Here is a 17,532-nt window from a genome sequence, read left to right on the forward strand (position 1 = left end):
TCTGCCCCAAGCTGTAGCGTGACCCAGTTTTTCCACTTGCCACGCCCCATTCCTGCCCCTTTCCCAAATCTTTTATGTCTCAGCCACTTTGCCGCATGTTGTCTCAGCACATTATCTGTCTGAGAAGTTTGGGGGTCTTATGAGGTTGGGTGTCCCCTTCACCTGCATGAGTTTGTCCTTGTATCCAGTTTTTATGGAAGTGAGGAAGACGAGGAACGGAGAGATGGAACTGATTAGTGAGGGGGATGACATGGGGATTGCTGGGGAGAAGCCTTAAGAAAATGGTTCTTTCTGGTGAGATCCAGGCTGGTGTTCCATTCCCAAGGGAATGGGAGGGGCTTTCTTATGCCTGGCCTGATCCTGGGCTGAGTGGGGGGAGGCTGATGGTGCTTTGTCAAGCTTAATGTCTCATGTTCCCTAGTATCTGCTTTGCTCAGGAAGGGCGGAGCCAGAAGCATTTTAGGGCCAGTTCTGGGGGTCAGGGCCAAAGAGCATGTGTGTAAGATTGAAGGAAGCATATTGTTGTCCAGCACTGTCCAGGTGCTGCTCCTTTTTTCTTGGTGAAGACATCACCTTGGATAGGTGGCTATTTGTAATCCGTGAGAGGTGGTTTAGGATTTATGGCTTGGACTCTTGGGGAGATAGGTGGTGAGGAGGAACCTGAGTTATAGAGACTTCTTGTGGGCTCCCATTCCTCAAGGTAAATCTTTTGGATATCAGAAATTTGAGAAGGTTGTATGCTCTGACCATAGCTCCACTGAGCCTTTGTTAAATCTTAGCTCTGATGATTGGAAAAATAACTATGATTGAGGGGAGTAGCCTAGTCCCTCTTGTATTACCCTTCACGTTTGTCTTGGGTTTCCTTGCCTAGGACATTAGAGTGGCCTCTCCAGAACTGTGTTATCCCATAATAGGTGTTAGGAGAAGTGGCATGTGGACCTGGGGCCAGGTAGTAATTTGGGAAGTCTTTGTCAGGGTAGTCTTTCCTCGGCTACCTTTCCGAACCCTACCCCCTCCCCTGCTACTTCCTGTCCTATGTTGGCAGCTGGGTGCCCTGGGCTGGCTTCTGCGGTCAGGAGCCATTTTCCCTCTCCTCAGTGGGTGAGGCACTCCCTCCTTCTCTCCACTCCCTTCTCCACTCCCCCCCTCCCTGGGCGGGGGTGGCTTAGGAAGAAGGAGAGAGAGGAGGGAGGAGGGAGGTGGTGTGAATGTGTGTTAGTTACAAAGGAAGCTGCATCCTGGTCTTCTCCTCCCCCTCTGTGCCCCTTCCCACCTATCCCTGCCCAGGAGCTCTCAGTATTACCCCAGGCTTTGTGTGTGCTCCCAGCCAGGGGAGGAGGTGGAGCCAGATGGGAGGAGGATTGGGGGGTGTGTGTGGAGGAGATGGTGACAGCTGGGCTGATTTGGGCCCCTGGGGAGAAGAGGCTACTGACCCAGGAGAAGCTGGGGAGGAACTGTGGAGCTGGAGATGGGGAAAGGAAATTATGTTTGGGAGTGGGTATGATACTGAGCTGACAACTGAACCTCTGGCTTGAGGATTCTGGTGGTTTTAAGCAGTGATGACCCAAAGTGGGTAGTGAAGGGTGTGGTTTCTGGGACCCCTGGAGTGATACTCTTCTGGGAATGTGGTTAAGATGTATTCTGTCATTTTTGCCTTATGGGGAGGACCTTTCATTTTCATCCCCTGGTTTGTAGGATATTTGGTGGAAAGTTAGAAGAGGGCTAGACCTATTTCTCTTATTTGGTTTATTCTAAGCACCTTGCTTCAGCTGCACTGGTGAACATATAGAGGACTCCAGTGAGGGATGAGGGAAAGGAGGCAGGGGTCTGGACAGCTGCCCGAGGTGGGCCTGGTTTGGCCTGACAGGCCTATTTCGAGTATATACAGCTCTCTCTTTGTCTGTTTTTGTCCTGAGTATCAGCTTCCTTCTGTGGTGAGTATAGCAGTTCTCTTCAGTGGAATCTGGGACAAGAGGTGGGGAAATAAAGTCTAAAGCCTTTGGATTAGGCTCTAACCTTTTGCTATTGATCTTTTCTCTACCTGCCTCTCTCTGCCAAATATATGTAGAAAACGAAGAGGACCCAGAAGAGGATTTGTCAGAAGCAGAGACTCCAAAGCTCAAGAAGAAGAAAAAGCCTAAGAAACCTCGGGACCCTAAAATCCCTAAGAGCAAGCGCCAAAAAAAGGAGGTGAGTGGGTGACTGGATGTTGGGGGAATAAGAAGAAGGGAGAAGCTCTGATGAGAATGGTTGAAGGGCGTGGGGGGACATTTGTTTCTTCTTCTCCAGTGGTGGGCCAGGTCCTGGGGATGAGCCTCAGGGCTGTCCTGAGGTCAGCATGTGTGTAGCATGTGTGTGTCTGTCTCCCTCTCCCCCTTCCCTGCTCCAGCGTATGCTCTTATGCCGGCAGCTGGGGGACAGCTCTGGGGAGGGGCCGGAGTTTGTGGAGGAGGAGGAAGAGGTGGCTCTGCGCTCAGACAGTGAGGGCAGCGACTATACCCCTGGCAAGAAGAAAAAGAAGAAGCTTGGACCTAAGAAAGAAAAGAAGAGCAAATCCAAGCGGAAGGAAGAGGAGGAGGAGGATGACGATGATGATGATTCAAAGGTGCCTGGACCTCTGTCCTCTCCTGTGTGCTTGCAGTTGGCTTCCTGTCCTCTGTCTCCCAGATACTGCACTGCCCCTTAGAGTGTTCTCTCTCTCCGGTTGTAATGATTTTCTCTCCACTCTCCTCCCCTGGTCTTGCAGGCCTTCATCTCAGCTCAGATTCCCTTTAGCAAGTATGGACACTAGGTATCAGGTCCTTGACCTTGCTCTCTCTGCAGGAGCCTAAATCATCTGCTCAGCTCCTGGAAGACTGGGGCATGGAAGACATTGACCATGTGTTCTCAGAGGAGGATTATCGCACCCTCACCAACTACAAGGCCTTCAGCCAGTTTGTCCGGTAAATAGGGGGGGTCTTGGGCGCTGGGGAGGAGAGTGCCTGAATAATCTCTATTCGCTTCTCTCTCTGTCTCATTTATTCTCAAAGATTTTCCTCTTTGTTCTTGTCCATTTCTCCACCAGACCCCTCATTGCTGCCAAAAACCCCAAGATTGCTGTCTCCAAGATGATGATGGTTTTGGGTGCAAAGTGGCGTGAGTTCAGCACCAACAATCCCTTCAAAGGCAGTTCCGGGGCTTCTGTGGCGGCAGCAGCAGCGGCAGCAGTGGCTGTGGTGGAGAGCATGGTGACGGCCACTGAAGTTGCACCACCTCCTCCGCCTGTGGAGGTGCCAATCCGCAAGGCCAAGACCAAGGAGGGCAAAGGTGAAATGAGACCCACTGTGAGGGGGATGGTGTGGGCATGGGATACTGAAGACTGAAGCAGCATGTGGACGCTGTTCTGTCAGCCTAAAGATAGAGGAGTGTGAGGTAGAAATGAATCTTGGATTTAGGAGGGAAATTTGGGGAAGTTGGACATGGGGAAATGTGCTAAGGAAGAGAATTTTTTTTTTTTTTTAAGATTTTATTTATTTATTTGACAGATAGAGATCACAAGCAGGCAGAGAGGCAGGTAGAGAGAGAGGAGTGGGGAAGCAGGCTCCCTGCTGAGCAGAGAGCCCGAGGCGGGGCTCGATCTCAGGACCCTGAGATCATGACCTGAGCCGAAGGCAGAGGCTTTAACCGACGGAGCCACCCAGGTGCCCAGGAAGAGAATATTTTATTAATCTTTTCCATCGGCTATCTTGTCACGTGTTTGGATTACCTGATCTTAAGTGTGTTCTCTGACTTTAGGTCCCAATGCTCGGAGGAAGCCCAAGGGCAGCCCTCGTATACCTGATGCCAAGAAGCCTAAACCTAAGAAAGTAGCTCCTCTGAAAATCAAGCTGGGAGGTTTTGGTTCTAAGCGTAAGAGATCCTCGGTGAGAGCCCAGCCCATCCTGTTTTGGTGAGGGTGCCCTATCTGGTTCAGTGTTACTCTATGTCTGGGTCTGGCCTTCACAGTAGGCAAGTAAGAGTGGGGACTCTTTGCCCCAGAACACAATGACTAGGCTTCTTACTTGACCGTCCTTGCTGGGATTCTAGTACCCCCAGTAAGAGTGATCTCTTCTCTAGTAAATTCTCCTTCCCCTTGGCTTTAACCTCTAACCTTCTTTCATTTCATTCTGCCAGAGTGAGGATGATGACTTAGATGTGGAGTCTGACTTCGATGATGCCAGCATCAATAGCTATTCCGTTTCTGATGGTTCTACCAGCCGCAGTAGCCGCAGCCGCAAGAAACTCCGAACCACTAAAAAGAAAAAGAAAGGTGTGTTTCTTTTTTGGGTCTGTGTGTGATGGGGTGGGGTGGGGATGACTGGGGAAGAATCTCCCTAAGGAGATCGGGGTTGGGTTTATTTTAGAGGGGGTGGGGGGAGGTAGTTTTTTTCCAATAACTGGGCTTTCCCTCTTCCTTGCCCAGGCGAGGAGGAGGTGACTGCTGTGGATGGTTATGAGACAGACCACCAGGACTATTGCGAGGTGTGCCAGCAAGGCGGTGAGATCATCCTGTGTGATACCTGTCCCCGAGCCTACCACATGGTCTGCCTGGATCCAGATATGGAGAAGGCTCCCGAGGGCAAGTGGAGCTGTCCACATTGCGTGAGTACCTGGCCATTGTGGCCCTCTGGAACCCTCAAGAGGAAGGGTGGGGTGACAGAGATCCTTTGGGCCTGGGTGGTGCTATTGGTGTGGACTTCGGAAAGCATTCAAAGAAATGATGGGTGTGGTTCCAATTTGGGTGGGTGGGGGGGGAGGTAATAATCTGACTCTGTGGTCCTTTACTGCAGGAGAAGGAAGGCATCCAGTGGGAGGCTAAAGAAGACAATTCAGAGGGTGAGGAGATCCTGGAAGAGGTTGGAGGAGACCCTGAAGAGGAGGATGACCACCATATGGAATTCTGTCGTGTCTGTAAAGATGGTGGGGAGCTGCTCTGCTGTGACACCTGTCCTTCATCCTACCACATCCACTGCCTGAACCCCCCACTTCCAGAGATTCCTAATGGTGAATGGCTCTGTCCCCGTTGTACGGTGAGTGACGATGCTAGCCAAGGTGGGAGGTATGGGTAGTGTAGTCTAGCAGAAGGGTATACTTTTTTAATGTGTAGGCTTCGGGGGGCTGAGGTGTAGGAGAGGTCACTGGAGAACTCTATCTTTTAGCCCTGAGACAGATTGTTTTCCTTTCTCATGTAGTCTGGGGATAGCTTTGTCTGCGAAAATGCAGGATTAGCTTTGAACAGAGGAGTTGATGCTTTGTCCTCTCTATTTTTCTTTCTTTTTTTTTTTAAGATTTTATTTATTTATTTGAGAGAGAGAACATGAGAGGAGAGAGGTCAGCAGGAGAAGCAGACTCCCTGCTGAGCAGAGAGTCCGATGTAGGACTCAATCCCGGGACTCCAGGATCATGACCTGAGCTGAAGGCAGTTGCTTAACCCAACTGAGCCACCCATGCGCCCTTTGCCAGCTCTTTTAAGGGGTCTTCTTAAAGCCGTGTTTCTCCAGCCTAGACCATCCATTCTGTCTTGGCACCCAGCTTTGGGGTCTTGGTATTTTAGAATGGTTAATAGGATTACTTAATTGCTTTTCAGTTGCTTATGAGAGGAATTCTGGTGCCCTACATCTGGGGGTTTTCTCTGCTTATCTTGTTCTGGGTTATTGTTGAAGTCTCGCTATTGGCTCTGTTAAACACAGGAATGATAGGGGCGCCTGGGTGGCTCAGTGGGTTAAAGCCTCTGCCTTCGACTCAGGTCGTGATCCCGGGGTCCTGGGATCAAGCCTCACATCTCCGGCTCTCTGCTGGGTGGGGACCCTACTTCCTCCTCTCTCTGCCTACTTGTGATCTCTATCTGTCAAATGAATAAATAAAATCTTTAAAAACAAAACAAACCCCCCCCCCCCAAAAAAAAACCCATAGGAGTCATAGTATCACTCAAATTCTGGATGAAGTCCAGAAGCAGAGATGGAATTCTATTATTCTTTACATAAAATGGTTCTTCTTAAAAAGAGGATTCAAGAATTATTTATTTATTTTAGAGAGAGGGAGAGGAAGAGAGCATAAGCAGTGTGGGTGGATGCGGAGAGGGAGAGGATCTCAAGCAGACTCCACGCTGAGCCCCAGCGGGGGCTTGATCCCATGACCCCAAGTTTATGATCTGAGCTGCACCCAAGAGTAGGACTCCCAGCTGACTAAGCTACCCAGGAACCTCTTGAAATAAGATTTTAATAATCCTTTGATAAGGCTGAGGCTATGGGCTGTTTATTCTCCTTGGTAATGATTTGATGTTGCATTCTCTTTTTCTCTCAGTGTCCAGCGCTTAAGGGCAAAGTTCAGAAGATTCTAATCTGGAAATGGGGGCAGCCACCATCTCCCACACCAGTGCCTCGGCCTCCAGATGCTGATCCCAATACTCCCTCTCCCAAGCCCCTGGAGGGGAGGCCAGAGCGGCAGTTCTTTGTGAAATGGCAAGGCATGTCTTACTGGCACTGCTCCTGGGTGTCTGAACTGCAGGTAAACCTGGGATAGGCTGGAAATCTGGGGACTGCAGTGAAGAGGGTCATGAGAAACAGCCTTGTGGCTGGAAGGAGCGGATGCCACTCCATGGTGGCTGATGTCTCTTTCTGTTTGCAGTTGGAGCTGCATTGTCAAGTGATGTTCCGAAACTATCAGCGGAAGAATGATATGGACGAACCACCTTCCGGGGACTTTGGTGGTGATGAAGAGAAGAGCCGGAAGCGTAAGAACAAAGACCCTAAATTTGCAGAGATGGAGGAACGTTTCTATCGCTATGGCATAAAACCTGAGTGGATGATGATCCACCGAATTCTCAACCACAGGTACCAGTGGAACAGGGTCAGACTGATGGTGGTCTTGGGTGAACTGGAGGTAGGCAGCATAGCCATTGGGAGACTGTTGCCGAAGGGAGTAAGCAAATGGATGTCACTGGTGATTTAAACTTGGAAGAGACATGTCAATGTATTATTATTAACTGACTGAATCCTGCTATTTGAGCCACAGGAGAAGGCTATAGATGAGATGTAGTTTTAGGTCCAAAGACTACTGTGGTAGAGAGACTCTGAATACATGTGGCATCTGGCCTTCCTAGAAGTCTAGTTTGGAACATCTGTTATTGGCACTTTTTGAGAGTGAGGTGTCGTCTTCTGGCTCTGAGAGTTTTTTTCTCCTTGACCTTGCAGTGTGGACAAGAAGGGCCATGTCCACTACTTGATCAAGTGGCGGGACTTGCCCTACGATCAGGCATCCTGGGAGAGTGAGGATGTGGAGATACAGGACTATGATCTGTTCAAGCAGAGCTACTGGAACCACAGGTGGGCGGCTTTGCTGAGGTGGGGAGTTGATTCTTACTGAGAAGGACCTGGGCATCTGTGTGATGTCTGTCTTCTTTCAGGGAGTTAATGAGGGGTGAGGAAGGACGACCAGGCAAGAAGCTCAAGAAGGTGAAGCTGAGGAAGTTGGAGAGGCCTCCTGAAACTCCTACAGTGGATGTGAGTTGGAGAAGAGGGAGGGGATGGTTTGTTGGGTGGGACAATACGTCTTGTGTATTCCAGTCTACGGCTGGTACTCCTGGCGATGCCCTGCCAGCGGTAACTTCAGAGCTAGAAGCTTCCCTTCTTCTCTACATCATCAGAAAAATGAAAACATAGGCAGTGGTATTTTCTATGATTGAGAAAGTGTTACCTAGGGATGCATTATGTAACTAAGCTTTTATGAAACTTGTATTGGAACCTGGGTCTTACACATTTTTTTTTTAAGATTTATTTATTTGACAGGCAGTGAGAGAGAGGGGACACAAGCAGGGGGAGAGGGAGAGGGAGAAGCAGGTTCCTCACTGATCATGGAGCCTGATGCAGGGCTTGATCCCAGGACCCTAGGACCGAGACTCGAGCAGAAGGCAGATGCTCAATGATTAAGGCCACCCAGGTGGCCCATCTTTTGACTCTTAATTCATGGCTCATTTCTTCTGGGGTTTATTTGTGCTATATAACACAAAGACTTTTAAGGTTAAAAAATAACTCCAGGGGTGTGGGGGTACCTCAGTCAGTTAAGTGTCTGTCTTTGGCTCAGGGTCATGATCCCAGGGACCTGGGATCCAGTTCCGCATCAGGTTCCCTGCTCAGCAGGGGAGTCTGCTTCTCCTCCTCCCTCTGCATTTCCCCCCACTTGTGGTTTCTGGCTCTTTCTGTCTCTCTGTTAAATAAATAAATGAAATCTTTAAAAAACAAAAAGCTGACTCTTTAGAGGGAGCATAGGATTACTGACCTGGTGCATCTTGATCAACAGAATTATTATCTTGTCAGGGAGGCTATGACGTGGTCTTTTAGCAGAGATCTGTAGGCCCAAAATCTCAGTCTTTCTGATGGGTTAGTTGCCCTGCTTCCTAGAGGATCCTAAATCAGAGTTACCAGTAGCCGTTGAAGATCTGTTTCCCCACAATTCCTTATGGCTCTTGAGGATCTGATGAGGATGTGTGAGGAGCAAGCATCCGCTATCTTAAGAAAGGAAGAGAGCGCCTTGGCAGCTCTTGACTTACTTCGTTTCATCCTTCAGCCGACAGTGAAGTATGAGCGGCAGCCAGAGTATCTGGACGCTACTGGTGGAACCCTGCACCCCTATCAGATGGAGGGCTTGAACTGGTTGCGCTTCTCCTGGGCTCAAGGCACCGATACTATCTTGGCTGATGAGATGGGCCTTGGGAAGACTGTCCAGACAGCAGTCTTCCTTTATTCTCTCTATAAGGAGGTAGGAAAGCTGGAGTGGTTCATTGTTTTGTGGGTGGGTATTTCATGTTTGTGGGTTTTTCACACTCCTTAAGAGAGAGAAAAAGGAAAGAAAAATTGATCTGAGAACTTGAACACATTGAGTGACAGTAAGATAGACACATGTACACAGAGATAGATTGAGGGGATAGAGCCCTGGGTAGAATCAGTGGTGGATGCATAGAGCTTCAGGCTTGGGGGAACAAATACCGGTTGAGATAAGCAGAGTTGTGAGTGGAATTAGCACAGAAGGACATGCAGAGGAAGGGGTCGGGGTTTTAGACTCTGTGTAAAGGTGGGTGTGTCGTGGGAAGGAGCAGGCAAAGTGTTTTCATACATGAACAGAAGTGAGGGTAGGAGCAGCAGCACACATGCCAGTCCTCAGCTGGCCTTAGTGGCAGTGGTAGAGATGGGTGCCAGGCTGGTAGTGTGTTGGGGCCCTCAGTACTTACCCTGCTACTTCTTTCTCCAAGGGCCATTCCAAAGGCCCCTTCCTAGTGAGTGCCCCTCTTTCTACAATCATCAACTGGGAGCGGGAGTTTGAAATGTGGGCTCCAGATATGTATGTGGTGACCTACGTGGGTGACAAAGACAGCCGTGCCATCATCCGAGAGAATGAGTTCTCCTTTGAAGACAACGCCATTCGTGGTGGCAAGAAAGCCTCTCGCATGAAGGTATCTCAGTGGGTGGGAGACCACTCTAGAGGGAGTTGTTGCTGCGGACTTAGTCTGCTTCCTTTGGACTCCCATCGCTGGGGCGAGCCAGGAGGAGAACAGCTGGGAGGAGGGAAAACCCCATAAGTCCCTTGGGTTAGCCTGCACTAGAGGGGGCAAACATTAGTGACCAAGTCGTCTTCTTGTGCAGAAAGAGGCGTCTGTGAAGTTCCATGTGCTGCTGACGTCCTATGAGCTGATAACCATCGACATGGCCATCTTGGGCTCCATTGACTGGGCCTGCCTGATTGTGGATGAGGCACACCGGCTCAAGAACAACCAGTCCAAGGTGAGTGGGGAAGTTGAGGCCTCCGGCTTGAGCTTTCTACACCACTTGCTCTGGAAGGGGAGGGCCTGGGAGAGGCAGAAGGATCAGATGCCTTTTTCCCTTCTCAATTGGTGATTCTCCTTGGTGGCCAGCCTTTAGAAGGGAGATGGAGGGGTGCCTGGGGGGCTCAGTAGTTAGGCGTCTGCCTTTGGCTCAGGTCATGATCCCAGGGTCCTGGGATCCAGCCCTGCCTCAGGCTCCCTGCTCTGCGGGAAGCCTGCTTCTCCCTCTCCCACTGCTTGTGTTCCCTCTGTCTCGGTCTCTCTGTCAAATAAACAAATGAATAGATAAATAAATACATAAATCTTAAAAAAAAATAGAGGGAGATAAAGATGAAAGCTGTGTGGGGGCTTAACCACTGGGCAGCGAAACAGCTCAGGTTTGCAGAGATCTCCCAGAGCCCGCTTTTCATTGGAATTCACCTTCTCCATCTGCTTCTCCAGTTCTTCCGGGTGTTAAATGGTTACTCACTCCAACACAAGCTGTTGCTGACCGGGACTCCGTTACAAAACAATCTGGAAGAATTGTTTCATCTGCTCAACTTTCTAACCCCCGAGAGGTTCCAGTAAGTGCGTTTCTCTGTAATCAGCTGATAATTCTGCTTCTAATTCTTCTTGTTGCCCATTTCCTATTACCACTTTCCTTTCTCTTTCTGAAGCAATTTGGAAGGCTTCTTGGAGGAGTTTGCCGACATTGCCAAGGAGGACCAGATTAAAAAACTGCATGACATGCTGGGCCCTCATATGTTGCGGCGGCTCAAAGCTGATGTGTTCAAGAATATGCCATCTAAGACAGAATTGATTGTGCGTGTGGAGCTGAGCCCTATGCAGAAGTGAGTCAGAAGGGACAGAAGCATTGACTCCGTTTTGTTAAAGTAGCTAGACACCTACTAGTCTGCAGAATGTTTTTTTTTTTTCTTTTTTAAGATTTTATTTATTTATTTGACAGCAGGAGAGGGAACACAAGCATGGGGAATGGGAGAGGGAGAAGCAGACTTCCTGCTGAGCCGAGAGTCCAATGCGGGGCTCGATCCCAGGACTCTGAAGGCAGACAGGCTTAACAACTGAGCCAGTCAGGCACCCCTGCAGTGTTTGTGATTCCTCCTTGTACTCTGCCTCCGGGCATCTGGTGTTGGGGGAGCAAGCAAGATCTTACCTGATGCCATAGTGCTTAACTTAGTTAAATGCCTTATTTAACGTGATGGTGCCAGTAGTGGTGCCTGTTAGGTTGCCAGCCATTAGGTCCCAATGTGGGATGTGTTGGAAGGAAGATATCAGACCTGGGGACTGTGTTAGGAGTCATATAAAGGTTAGGTTTGAGTCCTGTCAAGGCTCTCGAGTCTGACTTCTCTCTCCACCTTGTCCATGTAGGAAATACTATAAGTACATCCTTACTCGAAATTTTGAAGCACTCAATGCTCGGGGTGGTGGCAACCAGGTGTCTTTGCTCAACGTGGTGATGGATCTGAAGAAGTGCTGTAACCACCCATACCTCTTCCCTGTGGCCGCGATGGTACGCTCTGCCTCCTCTCTAGCCCCTCACTGTGCTGATAGCGCTCCCGTGGGCTTAATGCTTTTTTCTTGTCTTGCTTCTTCCCTCAGGAAGCCCCTAAAATGCCCAATGGCATGTATGATGGCAGTGCCCTAATCCGAGCATCTGGTAAATTATTGCTGCTACAGAAGATGCTCAAGAACCTCAAGGAGGGTGGGCACCGCGTTCTCATCTTCTCTCAGGTATTGTGCAGGCTGGGCCGAGAGCTTGAGGAGAAAGTGGTTGACCGCCCACTGCAACATGAGGAGAGCAGTTGTCCCCTGACTCGCTCTTCATGTACTCCCTTAACAGATGACCAAGATGCTGGACCTGTTGGAGGATTTTTTGGAACATGAAGGTTATAAGTATGAACGAATTGATGGTGGGATCACCGGGAACATGCGGCAAGAGGCCATTGACCGCTTCAATGGTAAACACGGGGGAGTAGTTTCAGTTCACATGTTCTCATTCACTCATGTCTTTGCATGGATCACTTGTTCTCGTCAGTCTGCTTTTCTGTATGGTTCTTTAGGGTTTTTGTTAATTGTGATATGGAAGAGTAAAGCTTTTGAATGCCTTGATTGAAAGAATGTTTTGGACTATTCCTAGCAGATTTTTTTTTTCCCCCCTTTGGAGTCTTCATTCTTTTTGCCACATGAAGAGCATTTTATTTAAGCCTCTTTGTTGTTTTTGAGTTCCAGAAAGGGACCAGGACTCACCAAGCTCAGTTAGCAAATTCGTAGCAGACCTGTCTCCGTAGCTGCCACTCCTCCCCCACTTCCCCTTCCTTCTTATTTTTAATTTAATTAATTTTTTTAAAGAAAGTATATTTTTCTGTTAATCTCTACTCCCACTGTGGGGCTCGAACTCAGGACCCCGAGATCAAGAGTTGCACGCTCTTTGAACTGAGCCAGCCAGGTGCCCCTTCGTTTTTCATTTTAAAATAATTTTGGAGAGGCACCTGGGTGGCTCAGTGGGTGAAAGCCTCTGCCTTCGACTCAGGTCATGGTCTCAGGGTCCTGGGATCAAGCCTGACATCAGGCTCTCTGCTCCTCAGGGAGCCTGTTTCCTCCTCTCTCTCTGCCTGCCTCTCTGCCTACTTGTGATCTGTCTGTCAAATAAATAAATAAAATCTTTAAAAAGGATAAAATAATTTTGGACTTAAAAGTAACAAAAATCAATACAGAGTTCATATATATTCTTCACTCTGCTTCACTTGACAATAACAGCTTACGTAACCACAGTACAACTGTCAAAAGCAGGAAGTGATGACTGATGTCATACTAGTAACTAAATTGTAGACCTTAACTGAATAACACCAGTTTTCCTCCTAATGTCCTTTTCCTATTTCAGAATCCAATACCAGATCCCCCATTGCATTTGGTTGTTGTGTCTCTTCCTATCTGTGACAGTTCTTCATTCTTTCCTTTGCTCTCATGCAGTTGATACTTGTGAGGATCACTGGTTAGTTACTTTATAGAATGTCTCTTGAGTTTGGGTTTGTCTGATGTTTTCTCCTAGGAGGTTGAGCTTATTAGACATTTTGGGCAAGAATGCCATAAAAGCAATGCTGTGTTCTTTTCATTGCATCCTATCAGGGGGAGGACATGATGTTGATAATGTCCCATTACTGGTGATGTTAACCTTGATCACTCACTTCAGGTGGTACCTGCTTAGTTTCTCCATGGTAAACTTACTTTTCTTCCCATTGGAATTGATACTGATAAATGTCTTTTTTTTTTTCCAGTTAGAACTATAGTTGATACAAGAGTGTTACATTAGTATCAGCTGTGCAAGGTAGTGATTGGACATCTGTGAGTTAGGCTCCCCACGAGTGTAGCTGCCATCTGTCATCACAGTGCTATTACAGTATCACTCTGTATTCCCTGTGCTGTGCCTTTTGCCCCCATGACTTACCCATTCCGTAACTGGATGAGGGAGGTATTTGAGACTATGGTCATGCACTATTTCTCCTTAAACTCGCACATTGACTTCGGAATCCATTCCTGGACCTCGCTTACAGTGATTACTATTGTGTGGTGTTTGCCTGATGTTTTGTATTTCTGACATGCTTTCTACGTTAATTATTAATTAGAATTCAAGAGACTTCTAATGGCGTTTTGGTTCCTTTCTTAGCACCTGGTGCTCAACAGTTCTGCTTCTTGCTTTCCACTCGAGCTGGGGGCCTTGGAATCAATCTGGCCACTGCCGACACAGTTATTATCTATGACTCTGACTGGAACCCTCATAATGACATCCAGGTGAGCAGAGATAGCAGCTTTCGTATACAGTAACTGACTGGTAACCTAAGTGTTCTCTACGAGGGCTTCACCATCTGGAATTAGTTGTTTCAGGGGAAACAATAGATTCTTTTTGTCTTTTACCTTATTGTGAGCCAGAGAGTTTGGGTTAGCTATGGTCTTATTTGGGGTAACATGATAGAGGGTGTGATTAGGGGGGCAGGGTTTTAGAGTTAATCTGAAAGGAAGCTGCCTTGTGCTGAATTTAGCTTATTACGTGGACATCGGGGCAAGAGCAGAAGCCGGAAAATACAGTTTCTTCCATTTCTGAGTTTGTTTTGTGCCCAACTTCAGGCTTTTAGCAGAGCTCACCGTATTGGGCAGAATAAGAAGGTGATGATATATCGGTTTGTGACCCGTGCGTCTGTGGAGGAACGCATCACGCAGGTGGCAAAGAAGAAGATGATGCTGACGCATCTAGTGGTTCGGCCTGGGCTGGGCTCCAAGACTGGATCCATGTCCAAACAGGAGCTTGATGACATCCTCAAGTTTGGCACTGAGGAGCTATTTAAGGATGAAGCCACAGATGGAGGTGAGCTAGTCAGAAACTTGTTTTGGTCTGGGGCTTGGCTTCTTGAAAGGAAATATTTTATACTTGGGGTCCAGAGACATGGACCTAGGGTCCTGTGGGATTTGTTTTTACCACTGCAGCTGCTGAAGGTGACTGAGGGTGTGGACCTCTGATTCTTTATAGGAGGAGACAACAAAGAGGGAGAAGATAGTAGTGTTATCCACTATGATGACAAGGCCATTGAACGACTTCTGGACCGTAATCAGGATGAGACAGAAGACACAGAACTGCAGGGCATGAATGAATATTTAAGCTCGTTCAAAGTGGCCCAGTACGTGGTGCGGGAAGAAGAGATGGGGGTGAGTATGAGTCCAAGGCAATGCTGTGCTTGGTGATTGGTCTGCAAGTTGTTACTGAGACCAGGATGGTATTTGAGACAAGAAGAAAACATGTGTGCGTAAGTCAGTACATTGTCGAATTACTATACCTCTTCCTTTGAAAATAAATACTATCACATATGGGCAGTCACATATTCATTTTTACCATGGCTGTCAGGAAACTCACAGCCAAATTTCACACTCAAAACTTTTATCTGTATTAGTTCTTCCACAGAATCTTATTTTAGCTTATGTATTCTATTAACCCTACACATAAACTTCTGATTGCTGTCTCAGATCTCTTTGGAGAAAAGGCTAGAGATGAGATACATATCTAAGCAGCTGCTTCCCTGTACTTTTTAAAACATTAGAATTGTTTCCCCTTCTTCTCTTCCTTTTCTGGATCTCTTTTATCAAAAACAAAAAACCTGGGGCGTATGGGTGGCTCAGTCGTTAAGCATCTGCCCTTGGCTCAGGTCATGATTCCAGGGTCCTGGGATCGAGCCCCACATCGGGCTCCTGGCTTGGCAGGGAACCTGCTTCTCCCTCTCCCCTCCCCCTGCTTGTGTTTCCTCTTTTGCTGTTTCTCTGTCAAATAAATAAATACAATCTTTAAAACAAACAAACGAATCCTAAGTCTGCTAAAGGTGTGGCTTCTTTAGTAATTACTCCCCCACAAAATAGAGTATAAAATTTAAAAAAAAGGTTACTTTTTCTTCTGGTCCCCTTTAGACCACTCAACTCAGGGTTCTTTGAAATGGCATAGATTTCTGGTAGTCTTCTCCATTTTTTCTCATCCTTTCCACTCAAAACCATCTCCCTTGCTACATTTTTCTCGTATACACCTGTTACCTTTGTTCTTCTCTGGAGGTGATGCTGCCAGCCTTGGTTGTGTATAACTGTGGCTGAAAATTCTGACCTAGGTCTGTGGACAAGGGATATTCAGTCCCAGCAGCCCTCCTGTGAGGTGCTCCGTGTTTCTGTCAGAGTGGTGGCTGGCTGCGCGGGGGTGATTGGCTGGGGCAGCACATGCTGAATGTTTGGGAAGGAGGGGTCCTCCCATTGATAACCTCTGCTCTCAGCTACTCAGGTATACAAATGGCCCTCTCTCTTAAGTGGCTCCAGCTGCTGTTTACCTTCTTTAAATCATATTTTTTGAATAAATAGTAATTCACTTTCAAGATTCAAGAGATACAAGATAATCTCTTTTCTGTCTAGGTCGCTCCCTGGAGATCACTGATGTTTTGTTCCTTGTATATTTTTCTAACGGTAGTTTATGCATACAAATTACATGTATGTCTGTCCATATATATGTGCACATGCATGTGCTCACGTGTGCACAAAAACACCTTTTTCCCTTTCCCTTTTTTTTTTTGAGAGAGAGAGTGCATGAGCACAAGTGGGATAGATGGAGAGGGAGAGAGAGAAAATCCAAAGCAGGCCCAGCATGGAGGCCGACATGGGGCTCAATCTCACAACCCTAAGATCTTGACCTGAGCCAGAATCAAGAGTTGGTTGCTTAGGTGCTTAACTGACTGAGCCACCCAGGCTCCCCTCCCTTTTCCTTTTAAACATAAAGTAGTTTGTTATACATAATATTTTGTACCTTGCTTTTGTCCACTTACTGACTCTTAGAGATTTAGGGGTGTCTTTGTGGCTCAGTCAGTTAAGCATCTGACTCTTGATGATGTTGCCTCAGGTCATGATCTTGGGGTCATGGGATCCTGCTCCCCTTCCCCCAAGATTCTGCATTCAGTGAGGAGTCTATTTGGTTTCTCCCTCCTTCTCTTTCTGCCCTCCCCACCCCGCCCCCGCACACTCTCTTTCAATAAATAGATAAAATCTTTTAAAAATAAATAAGGGGGGGTGCCTGGGTGACTCAGTGGGTTAAAGCCTCTGCCTTCGGCTCGGGTCATGATCCCAGGGTCCTGCGATCGAGCCCCGCATCGGGCTCTCTGCTCGGCAGGGAGCCTGCTTCCTCCTCTCTCTCTGCTTGCCTCTCTGCCTACTTGTGATCTTTGTCCAATAAATAATAAATAAAATCTTTTAAAAAATAAATAAATAAAAATAAAGAAAGAAAGAAGGGGTCCCTGGGTGGGTCATTGTGGTTAGGCATCTGCCTTTGGCTCAGGTCATGATCCCAGGGTTCTGGGATCGAGCCTCATGTCAGTGCTACCTGCTGAGTGGGGAGTTTGCTTCTCTCTATCTCTCCCCTCTCTCCCTCTGCCACTTCCCTCCAATCCTGCACTCTCTCTCAAATAAATAAAATCTTTAAATAAATAAATCTTGGAGATGTAGTCGAAATTGGTAAAGACCTCCCCTGTTAAAAATTTTTTAGATTTTATTTATTTGATAGAGACACAGTGAGAGAGGGAACACAAGTAGGGGGAGTGGGAGAGGGAGAATCCGGCTTCCCACTGAGCAGGGACCTGGTTGCGGGGCTCGATCCCAGAACCCTGGGATGATGACCTGAGCCAAAGGCAGATGCTTAACGACTGAGCCACCCAGGTAATCTAGATTTCATTTTTTAAAAAGCTTATCTATTTATTTGAGGGAGAGAGAGTGTGAGAGAGAGAATGAGAGGAAGAGCACAAGCAGAGGGGGACCTGCAGAGGGAGAGGGAAAAGCAGACTCCCTTTTGAACAAGGAGCCCAATGCAGGGCCCAGACCAATCCCAGGACCCTGAGATTGGGCCCCAAGCCGAAGGCAGACACCTAACTGAGATACCCAGGTGCCCCTAAATATTTTTTTACGTGATCTCTGCATCCACTGTGGGGCTCAAACTTGCCAATTTAGAGATTTAAGAGTTGTATGCTATATTGACTGAGCCAGCCAGGCTCCTCTCCCTTTTTTCTTGCTGCATAATATATCCTTGTTTGGAAGTACCCTAACTTACTTACTTTTTAAAATTGAGGTGTAATTGACAGAAAACATTACTGTTTTAAGTATACAATGGATTGATTCAATATTTGTATATATTG

At 47.6% G+C, this 17,532-nt stretch overlaps 1 protein-coding gene across 8 annotated transcripts in view; it reads left to right on the forward strand.

Moving 5' to 3' along the window:
* The window catches only part of CHD4 (chromodomain helicase DNA binding protein 4), a 29,437-nt gene that overhangs the window by 1,625 nt on the left and 10,280 nt on the right, over positions 1-17,532 (forward strand). For 5 of the 8 annotated variants that reach the window (XR_006604247.1, XM_013063550.2, XM_013063551.2 and 2 more), the window contains exons 2-24: positions 2,069-2,190; positions 2,390-2,605; positions 2,824-2,942; positions 3,065-3,306; positions 3,775-3,902; positions 4,153-4,288; positions 4,442-4,620; positions 4,809-5,048; positions 6,322-6,525; positions 6,646-6,851; positions 7,212-7,343; positions 7,424-7,520; positions 8,584-8,775; positions 9,266-9,466; positions 9,657-9,794; positions 10,277-10,398; positions 10,492-10,665; positions 11,204-11,345; positions 11,435-11,566; positions 11,676-11,793; positions 13,500-13,624; positions 13,958-14,195; positions 14,358-14,533. Coding sequence is in view for 7 of the 8 variants with exons in the window: in XM_013063550.2 (XP_012919004.1) it covers positions 2,069-2,190; positions 2,390-2,605; positions 2,824-2,942; positions 3,065-3,306; positions 3,775-3,902; positions 4,153-4,288; positions 4,442-4,620; positions 4,809-5,048; positions 6,322-6,525; positions 6,646-6,851; positions 7,212-7,343; positions 7,424-7,520; positions 8,584-8,775; positions 9,266-9,466; positions 9,657-9,794; positions 10,277-10,398; positions 10,492-10,665; positions 11,204-11,345; positions 11,435-11,566; positions 11,676-11,793; positions 13,500-13,624; positions 13,958-14,195; positions 14,358-14,533 (3,779 nt within the window). In the remaining variant the exon portion in view is untranslated. The remainder of the gene's footprint in view (positions 1-2,068; positions 2,191-2,389; positions 2,606-2,823; positions 2,943-3,064; positions 3,307-3,774; positions 3,903-4,152; positions 4,289-4,441; positions 4,621-4,808; positions 5,049-6,321; positions 6,526-6,645; positions 6,852-7,211; positions 7,344-7,423; positions 7,521-8,583; positions 8,776-9,265; positions 9,467-9,656; positions 9,795-10,276; positions 10,399-10,491; positions 10,666-11,203; positions 11,346-11,434; positions 11,567-11,675; positions 11,794-13,499; positions 13,625-13,957; positions 14,196-14,357; positions 14,534-17,532) is intronic. The other 3 variants (XM_013063553.2, XM_004766692.3, XM_013063554.2) reach the window with 2 other exon arrangements.

This window comes from Mustela putorius, unplaced genomic scaffold (genome assembly GCF_011764305.1).
Source record: "Mustela putorius furo isolate JIRA1106 unplaced genomic scaffold, ASM1176430v1.1 tig00003988_pilon_pilon_pilon, whole genome shotgun sequence".
In the NCBI taxonomy this organism is placed as follows: Eukaryota; Metazoa; Chordata; class Mammalia; order Carnivora; family Mustelidae; genus Mustela; species Mustela putorius.